Source organism: Lemur catta, chromosome 19 (assembly GCF_020740605.2).
Source record: "Lemur catta isolate mLemCat1 chromosome 19, mLemCat1.pri, whole genome shotgun sequence".
In the NCBI taxonomy this organism is placed as follows: Eukaryota; Metazoa; Chordata; class Mammalia; order Primates; family Lemuridae; genus Lemur; species Lemur catta.
Genome location: NC_059146.1, coordinates 31,955,012 through 31,968,099, shown reverse-complemented (window position 1 = coordinate 31,968,099; position 13,088 = coordinate 31,955,012). Strand labels below are relative to the sequence as shown.

The 13,088-nt window shown below is 52.9% G+C and overlaps 1 protein-coding gene across 2 annotated transcripts; it reads right to left on the bottom strand.

Moving 5' to 3' along the window:
- Window positions 1-4,357: 4,357 nt before the first annotated feature.
- On the bottom strand, window positions 4,358-12,451 carry PRODH2 (proline dehydrogenase 2). Of its 2 annotated transcripts, none has more exons than XM_045532283.1 (10): window positions 12,248-12,451; window positions 11,975-12,171; window positions 11,747-11,885; window positions 11,575-11,661; window positions 9,368-9,448; window positions 9,131-9,286; window positions 8,895-9,061; window positions 6,000-6,110; window positions 5,495-5,580; window positions 4,358-4,583 (listed from the first exon to the last, which is right to left on the bottom strand). In XM_045532283.1, exons 1-10 carry the CDS (start codon window positions 12,422-12,424, stop codon window positions 4,399-4,401), a joined length of 1,386 nt encoding a protein of 461 aa, XP_045388239.1. In that variant the 5' UTR covers window positions 12,425-12,451; the 3' UTR covers window positions 4,358-4,398. The 2 variants fall into 2 exon arrangements, with proteins under 2 accessions (XP_045388239.1, XP_045388240.1); XM_045532284.1 differs by lacking the exon at window positions 4,358-4,583 and adding an exon at window positions 5,714-5,784 and having other exon boundaries at window positions 5,526-5,580; window positions 12,248-12,444.
- Between the last annotated feature and the right edge of the window lie 637 nt (window positions 12,452-13,088).

The window sequence follows — 13,088 nt, the reverse complement described above, 5'->3', positions numbered from 1 at the left end:
GCCAATTCCCAGCCTCTACAGTCCCTCCTGGACTGGGTGACCCTTGACCCCAGTTTCCATCTCTGTCCTGGAACCCCTACCCTCCAGCTGCTGAGGACTCTAACTCAGACTCTGTCTCAACACAGTGCCCCAGAAGTCACCATTAAGTCCACAGAGCTAGAACAAGGGGTGACATCTACCTGCCCTGCAAACATCCGTCCCCCATTCCAAAGGTGTCAAAATCATACAAAGGTCCCCAGGGGCCAAGAGGAAGAGGATGCATAGGCACTGTGGCTTACAGGAACCTTGTGCACTGTCCAGGCTAGTCAGCCTCCACCCAGTGCTAAACTCAGTGTGGTACACACAAGTCCCACACGCCAGCATCCAATTCTTCAAGGAAGGCAAACTCTCTGAATTTTATCAGGAAATATCTCAAATTTATTTTTGAACACTGCATCTAAGAGCTAAATCCAGGCAGCAACCCCCTCTGCACCCCCAACTCTATGCCTGTGCCCCTCTCCACACCATCACCCTGCTCAGATTCCCCTCCCAACCACTCACCCCCTGCCCCAACCCCTGTATCTCCCCACCCATCATTCCCAAGTTCTTCTTCCTCCAGCCCCTATTCTAGGAAGGTCAAATGCATGATGTCCTCGTCCTTGCACTCCTATGTCCTTTGCAGACATGGCTAATCAATCATGTACTTCATCTAAGACAGCTTGGTCTCTGCCATGAAATCCCTCCAAATGCAGTCCCTCAAGAACCTCTGAATACCATGTCCACTGCATCACATTGTATTCAGCCAATCATCTTTTTTTCCCCCTCGTCCTAAAGTCCAAAGGCATCACCGTCTTTTGCAATGGCACACTAACTGGCTTTCTGCACTCATCTTGCCCCACGGAGGTCTCCTCTTAAAACACAAATCATTTTAAAGACTAGATAATCTTGTACAAGTTGTTCCCCCAAAAGAAAAAGAGAGCAAGGCTCCTTTTGAATGACCTTAATTCCAAAACCAGATGAGAGCCAGAAAATAAGATTAGATATCAATTCAATTTACAATCATATATGCAAAACCCTAAATAAAATAAAATTGATGATTCAACGTAAGAAAATTTATCAGTGTAACAAAATTCATTCATATTGGAGTAAAGGACAAAAATCACATGTTTAACTCAGTAGATACAGAAAAAGTGCTTGATAAAATTCAATACTTACTTATAATTAGGAAAAAACACCTTAGAAAACTCAGATAGGAACTCTCTCACTTGCTAAAAATTATAAACCAAAAAACAACAGGAAGCATGACACTTAATTCAAAAACAGACTAATTCCCCTTAATATCAAGAACAAGGAAACAGATGTCCTCTGACAACGTGGTTTAGAAGTTCTGGCCAATACCTTAAGTCAAGAAAAACAAATTAGAGTTTAAATACCGCGGGGCTGAAACCAAACTGCCACCATCTGCAAATAACAAAACAAAAAAAAAACCTACAAGAATCAACAATTATAACTATTAAGCAAGTTCAGAAAGTGGCCGGATATATAATCAACTTTAAAAAAATCAACGGAAATTGTTAATGTAATGTTATTTGTCATGTTAATTTCCTGCTTACAACACCAATGGTTTGCCATCACACACACAACAAAATCCAATAAAATTCGCACCCCTTCAGCCTCAGTCCTCTCCCTGAGTCCTGCCGCTACTCACACATGCGCAGTTCATCATGACTCCAGGGCCCTTCGCACAGGCTATTCCATCTTCCAAGAGTCTGTCCCTTCCCTCCTCCTTTTGCTTGACTGGCTCTTATGCTGTGGGACGCAAGTATCACCCCACTTGAACAGCCATCCTGTCTAACGCGTCTCACCCTCATCCTCAGCCTATTACATTTCATTCACAACGATCTAGAGGTCATGTTCACCCTCAAATCCCCATCATGGACCACAGAGCCTGGCACGCAGAAGGTTCCCAGGACAAAACTGCTGGCTGGCCACACCCTCCACACTGTGCCTTAATCCTGCCCCTACGGGCGGGCGGTCCCAGCAGCCAGGCCCTCACCTCTCCGCAGGAGCCTGGTCAGGCCCCAACCTGGGCCCCCAGCCACAGCCAGGCGATGCAGACGGCCCACCTGGGTGTCCGGATCCCGCACGGAGCCCAGCTCCACGGGGAAGCGAGAGGACAGCGAGGGCATCCGCGGGCTGCAGCCTCAGTCAGTTCCTGGGCAGGGGCCAGCTAGGGGGGTCTCATGAGGGCAGGAGGAAGCGAAGGGCCGGGCCTCTGGCAATAAAGCAGTAAAAACAGAGCTGGCTGGGAGTCCGGGGTGCAGTCTAGACGGGGAGGGGATTCAGAAGGGGTCTGATGGGACGGGAGGCCTCCGAATGAGGATTCGGGTGGGGCCTGGGAGAGCTACATACCCGCAGGTCAGGGGTCTAAGGGAGTCCGAGGGCCGGGGTGGGGCGTGCAAGGGTAGTAACAAGCGCGGCGAGGGCAGGGTCCCAGCCTGGGAAAGGAGTCCGAGGGCGCAGGAGGCGGCTCTGAAGATTACCGGTTGGAGGAAGAGGGGCCTGTGGTTTAGGATCTGAGGGGGGCCCAAGGGAGGGCGCTCTAAGGACAGGATCCGAGGACTGGGAAAGGGGTCTGAGTCCAGCAGGAGGTCGGGGGACGAAAGGCAGAATCGTGGGTCTGCGGGGGTGGGGGCGGGGACTGGGGTCCAGGGGAGCGTCCGCGTGTTGGGGGTGCGGCCTGCAGGCGGGGGCAGGGGCTGAGGGAAACGGGGGTCTGAGGGCGGAGTCTGAGCGCCGGGGGAGGAGCCTGGTGGAGACCTGAAGGCCTCGAAAGCTCTAGTTCTCAGTCCAGACCTCTATCCTGGTGGCTTTGACCCTACCGTTGGGCTCCATAGTGGTCAGCATGTGACTGTCACGTGACCCCTGCGCGCTAGGCTGTATGAGCGGGAATCCCAAGCACATGCGCATCAGTGACCTCCTGCCACGCTTGCGCAGTAGCCTTAGCCTCCCGGAGAGGTGTCCCCTTGGCCCGGGAGTGACCCCTGCGAAAAGTCAGTCGTGTTCGACCCGGAGCTGTGCTCTGCACCTTCCTCACTGCTTGCCGACCCACAGGACTTCTTTGCGACGCGGGCGCTACTTGATCCCTGTCCTTGACTGTCTTCGTCCCATGCTTCTTACCCACCCCCGAGGAGTTTCCTCTCTGTAGCTGCCCCCGCCTCTCCCCTGAGCCCCAGGACTGGAAGTCCCTCCGGATGCCTATCCCTGGACGTCCCCTGGGACCTGTCACACGAAGCGGGTCCCACACTGGCCTCAAAACTGTGTTTTCTCCCTGCCCTCATCTAGAGTTGGCCCAACTGTCCCCCTTTGCAAACCAGAGCCCTGGGACTCACCTCTCCACCTGGCCCGTCAGCCCCATAACCCATCCTCTTAGCCACCTGACTGTCCTTTCTACCACCCCCCACCTGCCCTCCCCGCGGCCCGGCCCTGTCCCAGCCTCCCCTGGGCTCCCAGCCTGTCTCCAATCTCTGGTCCCCCCTCTGCATGGCAGCCAGGGGGATCTTTCTGACCCTTTCCTTCCCCTGTCTGAAACCCTCCTGACTCCCTAGTGCCCCTGGGACAGAGTCCAAGCCCTGCAGTCTGGCATCATCTGGCCCTGCCCACCCTCCATCCTCGTCTGTCCACTCCCTGATCTGTGTCACACACACTGTGTCACATGCACTTGCCTTTGAATGCGCTCCTCAGTCTTCACCGGCTGATCTTATGAATTCTCTGGGATGCCCCCTTGATCACCCCCAGTGTGCGTCAGGGGCTTCCCTGGCCTCCCACAGCCCCCTGGGCTTCCCCAGCACAGCCCTGACTACTGTGCCTGGGCTTCCCCCATCATAGCCCTGGGCACTCTGCGCTGTCACTGTCTGAAGATGGGTGTGTCTACCCCCACTGGACTAAGAGCCCTGTGAGGCAGGGCCTGGGATTGTCTTTGTCACTGTTGTGTCCCCAGCATTGTTCACCTCAGAACCTAGCCCAGAATGGGCCTCATTCAATGTGATTAACTGAGGGGTGGTTTTGCTCTTCCTTCTGTCCCTCCCTGGACATGTGGCCTTGGCCGAGCCTCCTGATTTTCATGGCTCAGTGTCTGCTCTTCATCTGGGCATCCGCTGGGGTGGCCAAAAGTTCGTGCGTGAGTCACTGACCGGGCCATCTCAGGACAAGCTGTCTCGGAGTTGAGGGGAGGCTTCATTAGTCCTCAATCAATGCCCTTGCTCTGCCCTAGGGTCATCTGAAGATCTCTGAGCTGCAGAGTCTCCTAGCTTGGGCTGGCTGCGGTCAAGAGTCCTTCCTCAAGGTGGTGGCTTCAATGCAGGACAGCAGCCTGGGCGATAGCTTGGGACCTTTATTGACCACATGCCCCCAGGGGTGCTAATGGCGTACCCTCAGGCCTCCCCCCAGCAGCCTCCGCCGCAGTTCTTGGCGGAGCAGCGCCTCTTCCCGGCGAGCACCCTGAAGCACACTCCGGTTCTCCTGGGCCCTCCGGATCAGGTAGGGGATCACCTCCTCCAGGGAGCCGTAGGGGATGGACTTATACACTGCATAGCCAGCCTGCCCTGGGGGGAGAGCGTTGGCAGCGCATGGGCTCGGATGTGGGGAGAGGCTCCCCAGTCCCCATCTGGAGCAGAGACACTGGGTGCGCTGGACAATATTTCTCACTGAACAAACGAAAAATCCTGGAGCAAATGTTTTTTAAAATATTCTTAAAGTTATTAAAATGCCAAGTGAGTAAGAAATTTATTACTCCAAAAATGAAGAGAAAGTGAAAACCCACAGAGGGGAGGGACACATAGGAAGCCACTTCTGCCCCAAATGCAAAATTGAGCTGCTATCTGATGACTTTATCCAGTTGCAGGGGTCAGTTGAGGGTCAGGCTCAAAGCCTGACTGAGGTGAGAGTTATAAAGGAGAATGTCCCCAAATTAATCTGGAACCCAGAAAAGCTATGCCCTCAGAGTAAGAGTTAACAAGAAGCCAACCCTCCCACCTTCCCTCACACCCAGAGAACTGCCTTGGCCATAATAAGCACATCAGGGAAGATGTAGCCCCCTCACATATTTGCAGCCCAAATTTGCATCACTGGGATGTCTCAAGAAACATCAAGCTGGAAATTTAGGATAAAGTGGTTTTGTACCCCCTAGCACGTAGCAGAAGAAAACATAAATCATCTGGTGGCAGGCCCTGGGGAGCAGTGTAGTACAGCTAACAAAGCACAAGGAAACGAGACACCACGATCAAGAACCAGCAAAACAACAGACAGCAGACACAGAGACACAGCCCATACTGCCCGCAGGTGTTGGAGTAACGCATCTGTCTGGAAAGGTCTGGAGGCCAGGCTAGCTACAGGCTCCAGGTGGGAGCCTGGCCAGGCCTTGGGTGAAAAGGGTAGAAGGATCTGGCTGGGAGGGAGTGAGGCCTGGGGCTGTGGGGTGGGGGCCGGGGGGAGGGGGAAAGGGCCATTCACATACCCAATGCCAGGGAGACATGGTCACACATGCCCAGAAGTTGTCCAAAACAGACAGGCCCATCGAGAGGGATGCCCAGCTCCCACATGCTACAGAAAAGGCCACATTATCAGTCCAGACCCTGGCTGGATCTAGAACTGCAAGTCAGCTGTTACACACATGTATGGCTGTTCCAGTAATTCAAATATTGAAGTATTTCCAAACTCGGTGATAAATAACTACCTTCTGAGTCCCTTGAAGGCCGCCCAGTGAGTTCCAGTCACTTCCCTGGAACCCTCAGACCTCCCCATGCCCTAGAAAATAAGGGGCAATGCTTTGTCCATCTGGGGCCTACAGCCCTTACAGGCATAGCAGGGGTTAAAGATCTGTAATATCCTCCCCAGAACACCTAATTGCTCCTCCTTTTGTCACACATCCACTGCCCTCTGCCCGTATGTGGCACATGAGCAAAGGAGAGGAAGGGAGGGAGTCTTCTTTTGGTCCCTGTTTCCCATCCCCCACCTCATACCGCTTGGTTGCCTGGCGAACTGATTCCTCATTGTGGGAAGCCACCATGAGGTGGCACATGGGGCCATGGCGGGACACCTGGGTCAGCATCAGCTCCAGACAGCGGCTGTAACTAAAGCGGGATACTCTGTTCAGCTCACCTGCTCAGTGAGGGTCAGGGCTCCGGGACTTGGGGTGGGTTGTGCCTAAGTGCCTCCGTTCCATCTGCACCCGCTGCAAGGGACATCCCTTCTCTGAGCCACTTTTCTCTCTTGTAACAGTGTGAGTTCACCAACCAGTACTGCTGGGAGGATGGAGTGAGATGAGGGTGTGTATAAAGTCTTAGGCACAATGGCAGTCTCGCAGCAAGGGGTAACATCACATGCACAGGGTGACAGGTACCCGAGGCTGTTCACTGCAGCATTGTCAATAGAACCTGATCAGCAACAATGCAAAAGTCCGTAAGTGGGGAGCTGGTTAAGTGGCACGGAGAGGAGAGTGAAGTATCACGCAGCTGTGAGAAAGAACCAGGGCGCCGTCAGGGCACTGATGTGCACAGGTCAGAAGACTGGCCAGTGCTTTCCAAGCTCGCTGCAGGCCCTGTGCCACCCTGGGAACGTCTCGTGCTATGCTGGGTATACTCAACTGCCCCCAGATCTGCTCTCTGCCCCTCAGGAAGTCGGCTGCGATGTCCTGCATCACCCGTGGAGCTGCGTGCAGGAGAGCGGAAGGTGGGAGGAGAGAGAGCGGGTATTTCGCCCCCGGCCCCTCCCTTGCTCTCCCTGGCTGTGTTCTCCAGGTGGCCTCAGCGCTGCTAGGGTGGCCTCCCTCTCTCAGCCACAGCGCAGGGGTGGAAACAGCTTCCTGCTCTTATGAGTTCCTGGTGCCTCACATTCCTTGTGGGGAACCACCCCCCAACCTTGTCCACACTTCTGTAAGTGGTCCCCACACTCGGGTTTCCTCTAGTGAACACCTTCACGTGCAGTGCTGGGATTTTCTTACCTCTGGGAAAATCTAGTCGCTCATGGAATTCTCTAGTCAACTCTGTGTGCTAGATGTTCTCATTATCCCCATTTTACAGAGGAGACTGAAACTGAGAAGGGTTATGTCACTTGTCCCCAGATCACACAGTTAGATGTGGCCAAGTGGGGACAGCACCCAGGCTCATTAGCACTGGACTGTTCCGCCTTTGAGGTACACAGTCGAGTGGAAAAGCAGGGAGCAGTGTGCAGGTGTGACGCCTTTGGTGCAAAACTAACTGAATAAATAAATAAGAAAATACTGTTGTATTTGCCTGTGTATCCATCCAGAAACTCAGGAAACGCACGTAAGAAACTAAGAAAAATAGTTCCCTGTGAGGGGCAGGGAGACTCCATGGCCAGATGGGGATGTGGATGGAAGTGAAATATGTCAGTGTATTCATTTTCATGTCAGTTGGAGTTTTGAACCACAGGAATTTATTATGTACTCAAAATCTATACTGAAACAATAATGGTGCCATGTTGGAAAGGATGTGGAGAAAGTAAAACACCTATATGTTGACGGTGTGAGTATGAAATGATGCAGCCACTTTGGAAAGTCAGCTGGCAGCTCCTCAGGAAGTTAAACGTTAGAGTTATCGTCTGATGGAACTTCCAATCCCAGGTCGACACCCAAGAGAATTGAAAATGTGGGTTAACACAAAAATGTTAAAACATGAATGTTTCTAGCAGTATTAGCCAAAAAGTGGAAACGATCCCAATGTCCATCAACTGCTAAATGGATAAACAAAGTGTGGTATGGCCACATAATGGGACATTATTTGGCCATGAGAAGGGGTGACTACATGCTACAACATGCATGAGCCTTGCAAGCGTTAAATGAGAGAAGCCAAATACACAGGCCATATATTTATAAATTCATTTATATGAAATGTCTAGAATGTCTATGAAATGTCTAGACAGAAAGTAGATTAGTGGTTGCCAGGGGCTGAGGAGAGGAGGGAATGGAAGGTGACAGCCAATGGGTATGAGGTTTCTTTTTGGAGTGATGAAAATGTTCTGGAATCAGATAGTGGTGATAGTTGCACAACCTTGTGAATACTGTAAATTCCACTGAATTGTACATGTTAAAATGATGAATTTTGTAGTATATGAATTATATCTCAATTTAAAAGTAGTGCAAATTATTAATTTTTAATTTTTTTTACAGATGAACTCTCGCTATGTTGCCCAGACTGGATTTGAACTCCTGGGCTCAAGTGAGCCTCCCACCTCAGCCTCCCGAGTAGCTGGGACTACGGGTGTGTGCCACTGAACTTGGGTCGGTGCCAGTTATTAAGCCTGTGGCACACGCATGTGCCCAGGAGCCCCCGCAGGTCTTGGATATCAGCCTAGATTCCAACCACGGCTTGGCCACTCGCCCTGTGACCTTTGTAAGTCCCTGTGGCCACCTGACAAGGTACCAAGGAGTGAAGACCTAAGGAGGTGAGGGGTTGGGCCATGCAGGTGTCTGGAGGAAGAATGTTCTAGGCAGTGGGAACGGGAAGTGCAAAGGCCCTGGGCAACATCAAAGAGGCCAGGGTGGCTGGAGTGAAGTGAGAGGAAGAGTGAGAGGAGATGAAGTTAGAGAAGTGACAGGGGCCAATGATGGGGGCCTGTGGGCCACTGGGAGGATTTGGAGTTTATGGAGAGCGCGAGAGTGAGAAAGGAGTTTAAACTGCCAGGGAGCAGGATCTGACTCAGGTATGAACAGGCTCCCTCTGGCCGCAAGTGGGGAACAGACTGGGGGGGAGGGGACAATGGAGAGGGCAGGAAGAGTGGAAAGTGCCGGCAGCAGGGAGAGGGAGTGCAGCTTAGACACCGGGAAGCTCAGCGCAGAGCTCTGACTGCAGGGTAGGTGGTGTTATTTCAACGCAGGCCGGCTGGCCCAGGCCTACCTCCAATTGGTGGCCTCGTAGTCAGGCTGAGTGGGATCTTCTGTCCCTTGGAGTTGGGCCACCGCTCTCTCCTTGTCCAGATACGCGCCTCGGACCAGCTTCACCCCAAAGGCCAGGCCAGCCCTGTGTGCAGCCTCAGCGTCCCGGCCCAGCCGCTCATGTGTGTCCTGCAGGCCGGTTTGGGTAGGTCAGGGCGCTGGGACCCCAGCCAGCATCCCCCGGAGCGCACCACGCACCTTCAGATAGGCCTGGTAAGTGTTCCACACCCAGGGCCCGCCTTCCCTGGGGCTGTTCCAGCGCGTGGCCAGCGCGGCCACCAGCAGAGAGAGCGCGGGGTTCAGCGAGGTGTACTCGGCGTCCACCAGGAGCCTCACGTGTTGGGCCCGGGCGTGCTGAGGGCGACACAGCCTGCGGTCAGGGCCCGGGGTGTCCGGTGGGGGGCAGCAGACCCAGACCACAGCAGGAGGAGTTACCTGCGCCACCCGGTGCAAGCGGCTCAGGGTGGCCTGGAGGTGCTGGTTCTGCTCAGCGTTGAGGCAGGAGACCTGGAGGTTCTGGGGGCAGCAGGGGAGGTGAGAAGAGCTCAGGACTGCTGGACGCTTCCAGGGCCTAAGCCTCCTCTCCCCCCCCACCAGGAAGGGGGGAAACGTTTAGAAGTTACTAGAAATCTGAAAAGTAGCGATATCAGATAGATACTATTTATCGAGGTGGTTATAAGCCCACAATCAGGGTTTGAATCCTGGCTCCACCACCTACTGTGTGACCTTGGGCAAGTCTATAACCTCTCTGGGGCTCAGTTTTCTCCTCTGTAAAATGAAGATAATAGTATCTACCTCTTGGAGTTGTGTGCATACAGTGGGATCGTATGTGAGATGTGCCTGGACATCGTTAGGACAGAACAATGCCAGCACATGTCACACACACAATCCATGTTCATAACTAGAAGACGATTTCATATACTGTTGTTTGTTTGTTTTTCAAGAGACGGTCTCCCTGTTTTGCCCAGGCTGGGGTGCACTGGCACAATTATAGCTCACTGCAACCTCGAACTGTTGGGTTCGAGAAATCCTCCCATCTCAGCCTCTGAAGTAGCTGGGACTATAGGCACATGCTACCCTGCCCAGCCCCATTTTGGAGACAGAGTCTCTCTCTGTCGCCCAGGCTGGAATGCAGTGGCGTCACCATAGCTTGCTGCAACCTCAAACTCCTGGGCTCAAGTGATCCTCCTGCCTCAGCCTCCCGAGTAGCTGGGACTACAGGCACGCACCACTACGCCCAGCTAATTTTTCTATTTTTAGTAGACACGCGCATGATAGTTCACACCTGTAATCCTAGCACTCTGGGAGGCTGAGGCCGGAGGATCGCTTGAGCTCAGGAGTTCGAGACCAGCCTGAGCAAGAGCAAGACCCCATCTCTAATAAAAATAGAAAAATTAGCCAGGCGTGGTGGCATGTGCCTGTAGTTGCAGCTACTAGGGAGGCTGAGGCAGGAGGATCACTTCAGCCCAAGAGTTGGAGGTTGCAGTGAGCAATGATGACACCACTGCACTCCACACAGGGCAACAGAGCAAGACTCTGTCTCAAAAAAAAAAGAAAGAAACAAACATCGGCATGTCCACCACAGCATTGGAGACCTGGAGATCACCCAGGTGTCCACCCTGGAGAGGTAAATGACACAGTTAAAAGCGATGGGTTAGAAATACACAGACACATGGGTGGGTCTTAAAATCACAGTGCTCAGCGGGAAAAGTGAGAAACAGAGTGAGAAAGCTGACATAATGCTGTCTGTGTAAATTTAAATCCTGCCCCCTGACCAATGGAGGGAACTTCTAAGCGATGGAAATGTTCTGCGTCCTGAGAGGGGCTTGGATTGCTCAGGTGCGTGTGTCTGTCAATGTTCACCAAGGGTACACACTTACAATTTGTAGAGTTGCTTGTAAGTTTCACCTCAAGTGAAAAAAAAATAGTACTGCAAATAATTATTGAGTTCTAATTAATAATTCACAGCCTGAAGCATTTAGGGGGAAAGTGTACTGATGTCTGCAACTTTGAAATGCTCAAAAAATAAGCTGGATTGATGGAAGGAAAGAGGGATAGATATAGGGATGGCTGTGATTTAAAGCAAATATAGTTAAATCTTAAAGCTGGCGAGCATACAGGTGTTCACTGTGCAATTCTTTTGACCTCTCTGTATGTTTGAAACTTTTCGTAAAATGTTGGGGAAAATTTGCCCTCCAAACTTAGCAAAACAAAACCACAGGAACAGAAAGATACACATTATACAAGGTGGAGTCGCAGTTGCCATTGGCAACTTTATGAAGATAAAAAGGAAAGAACGAATTAATTAATTAAAATTCTGTTGGTCTAATCAGAACTTACATGCAGCCAGCGCACATCAGTATGACAGTGGTGACTGATAACACATCAATGTACTTTCTTCTGGTTGATAAAGAGCTGCTATCCCAAAGCCACCTCTGAGAGCCCCCGGCCCCAGCCCATCCCTTAGAGCCCCCAGATGACCCTGTTCCATTCATTTCAACCATGCCTCCGAGCTACAGCCACATTTATGCTGATGGTTCTAAGCCTGGGAAGTAGTAGAAGTTAAACACTTTGAACATCCTGCGTGTAGAGCCTGCTACATCCCGGTGCAGGGGACCCACACGCCCCCCTGGGGTCCTTACCCGCCCAGAGTCCATGGCTTCTGCCAGCCTCTCAGGGCTCAGCTCCAAGGAGGCCCCGGGCCTTCTGACCCACGAGGTTAGCTCCTTCTGCAATAGGGTGGTGGGTGGGGTGATGAGGGGACCTTGGTGGGCAGTGCGCCCTCCCCCCACCCCAGTCTCGCCTGCCCCTTACACAGAGCCGAGTGCTGGTCAGCGCCGTCACCCTCAGCTGCATGAAGTTGTTCCTGGCAGGGCCAGGGGTCTCCAGGAGGCTTCGTGACAGGTCCACACACCGCAGCATAGCACTGAGGTTCCCCTCGTACCAGGCCTCACTGCTCAGCCGGCAGGCGTCAGGGCCTGGAGGCAGCAAAGCCCCTTCCTACCATCCTCCCAGCCTCCCTGGGCCCGGGCCCCTACTCACCCAGTCTTGGCAGCTGAGTCTGGCTCCTCCTCAATGGGCACTGCCAACAGGGGCCGGAGGCCTAGGGTCTGGAGCTGCTGGACGCAGCCTCTCACCTCCTCTGCCGTCTCACCAGCCACGAACTGCCCATAGATGGATGCTCGGAGAAGCGCACCCGAGATCCGGGAGCCTAGGAGTCGCTGAGACCAGGCCTGGAGCTGGGTGACAGGGAGCGAGAGCTCAGCGCTGGGCCATGGAGAGCCTCTAGGCCAGTCCTTGGGGGTCACTGCTCACCGCCAGCCCATGGGTGACCAGAGGGGGCCAGGCACATAGCCGTAGCACCAGCAAAGCCCTTGTCAGTTCTCCTGTGCCTTTGAGGTGGAAGGCACCCCCATCAAAGTTCAGGGGCTGCCAGCTGCCTACGGAGGGGCTGGCTTGGGAGTAGAGCACTCGACAGGTCCGGAGCATCATGGATCCCTTGCCACCTTTGCGCCAGGGTGAGGGACTTTGGAGGCAGCAGGTTCACCAACTGTGCCTGGCTGAGCCAGGGGCCAGTGACTGATTAACCAGACAAATCTTTAGGGTCACAGGCTCCTTGGGGGGGCAGTTAATTATTAATTGATGGGGACACAGTTCAGAGTAACGGTACAGGAGAGGAGCCCCCCACTAACAGCCCCCAACAATCCTCAGCACAACAGCTCACACTTACTAGGTGCCCAACATGTGCCAGGGGTGCCAAGTGAGAGCCTGGGCTCTGGAGCAAGGATCCCTGGGTTCAAAGCCGTTTGGCTTTGTGATCTCGGGCAAGGTACCTAACCGCTCTCGCTGCAATCGCTTCATCTTAGAATTGGAAGCAGTGCAGTCTCATTGAATAAATTTGAAAATATGGATTACCTATAACCCAGCTGTTCCATGCTAAGCACATATGCCAGAAACCTTGAACATGGGCTTTAGGAAACATGTACAGGAAAGGACGTTCAGAGGAGCACTGTTTGTAATCACCCCGAATGGAAACCACCCACATTTCCATCAACAGGAAAATGGAACACGTAGTATATTCATGCAACAGAATACTATATAGTAATGGAAAAGGGTGAGCTACTAATACATTCAAGCACAAGGCTAAATCTCCCAA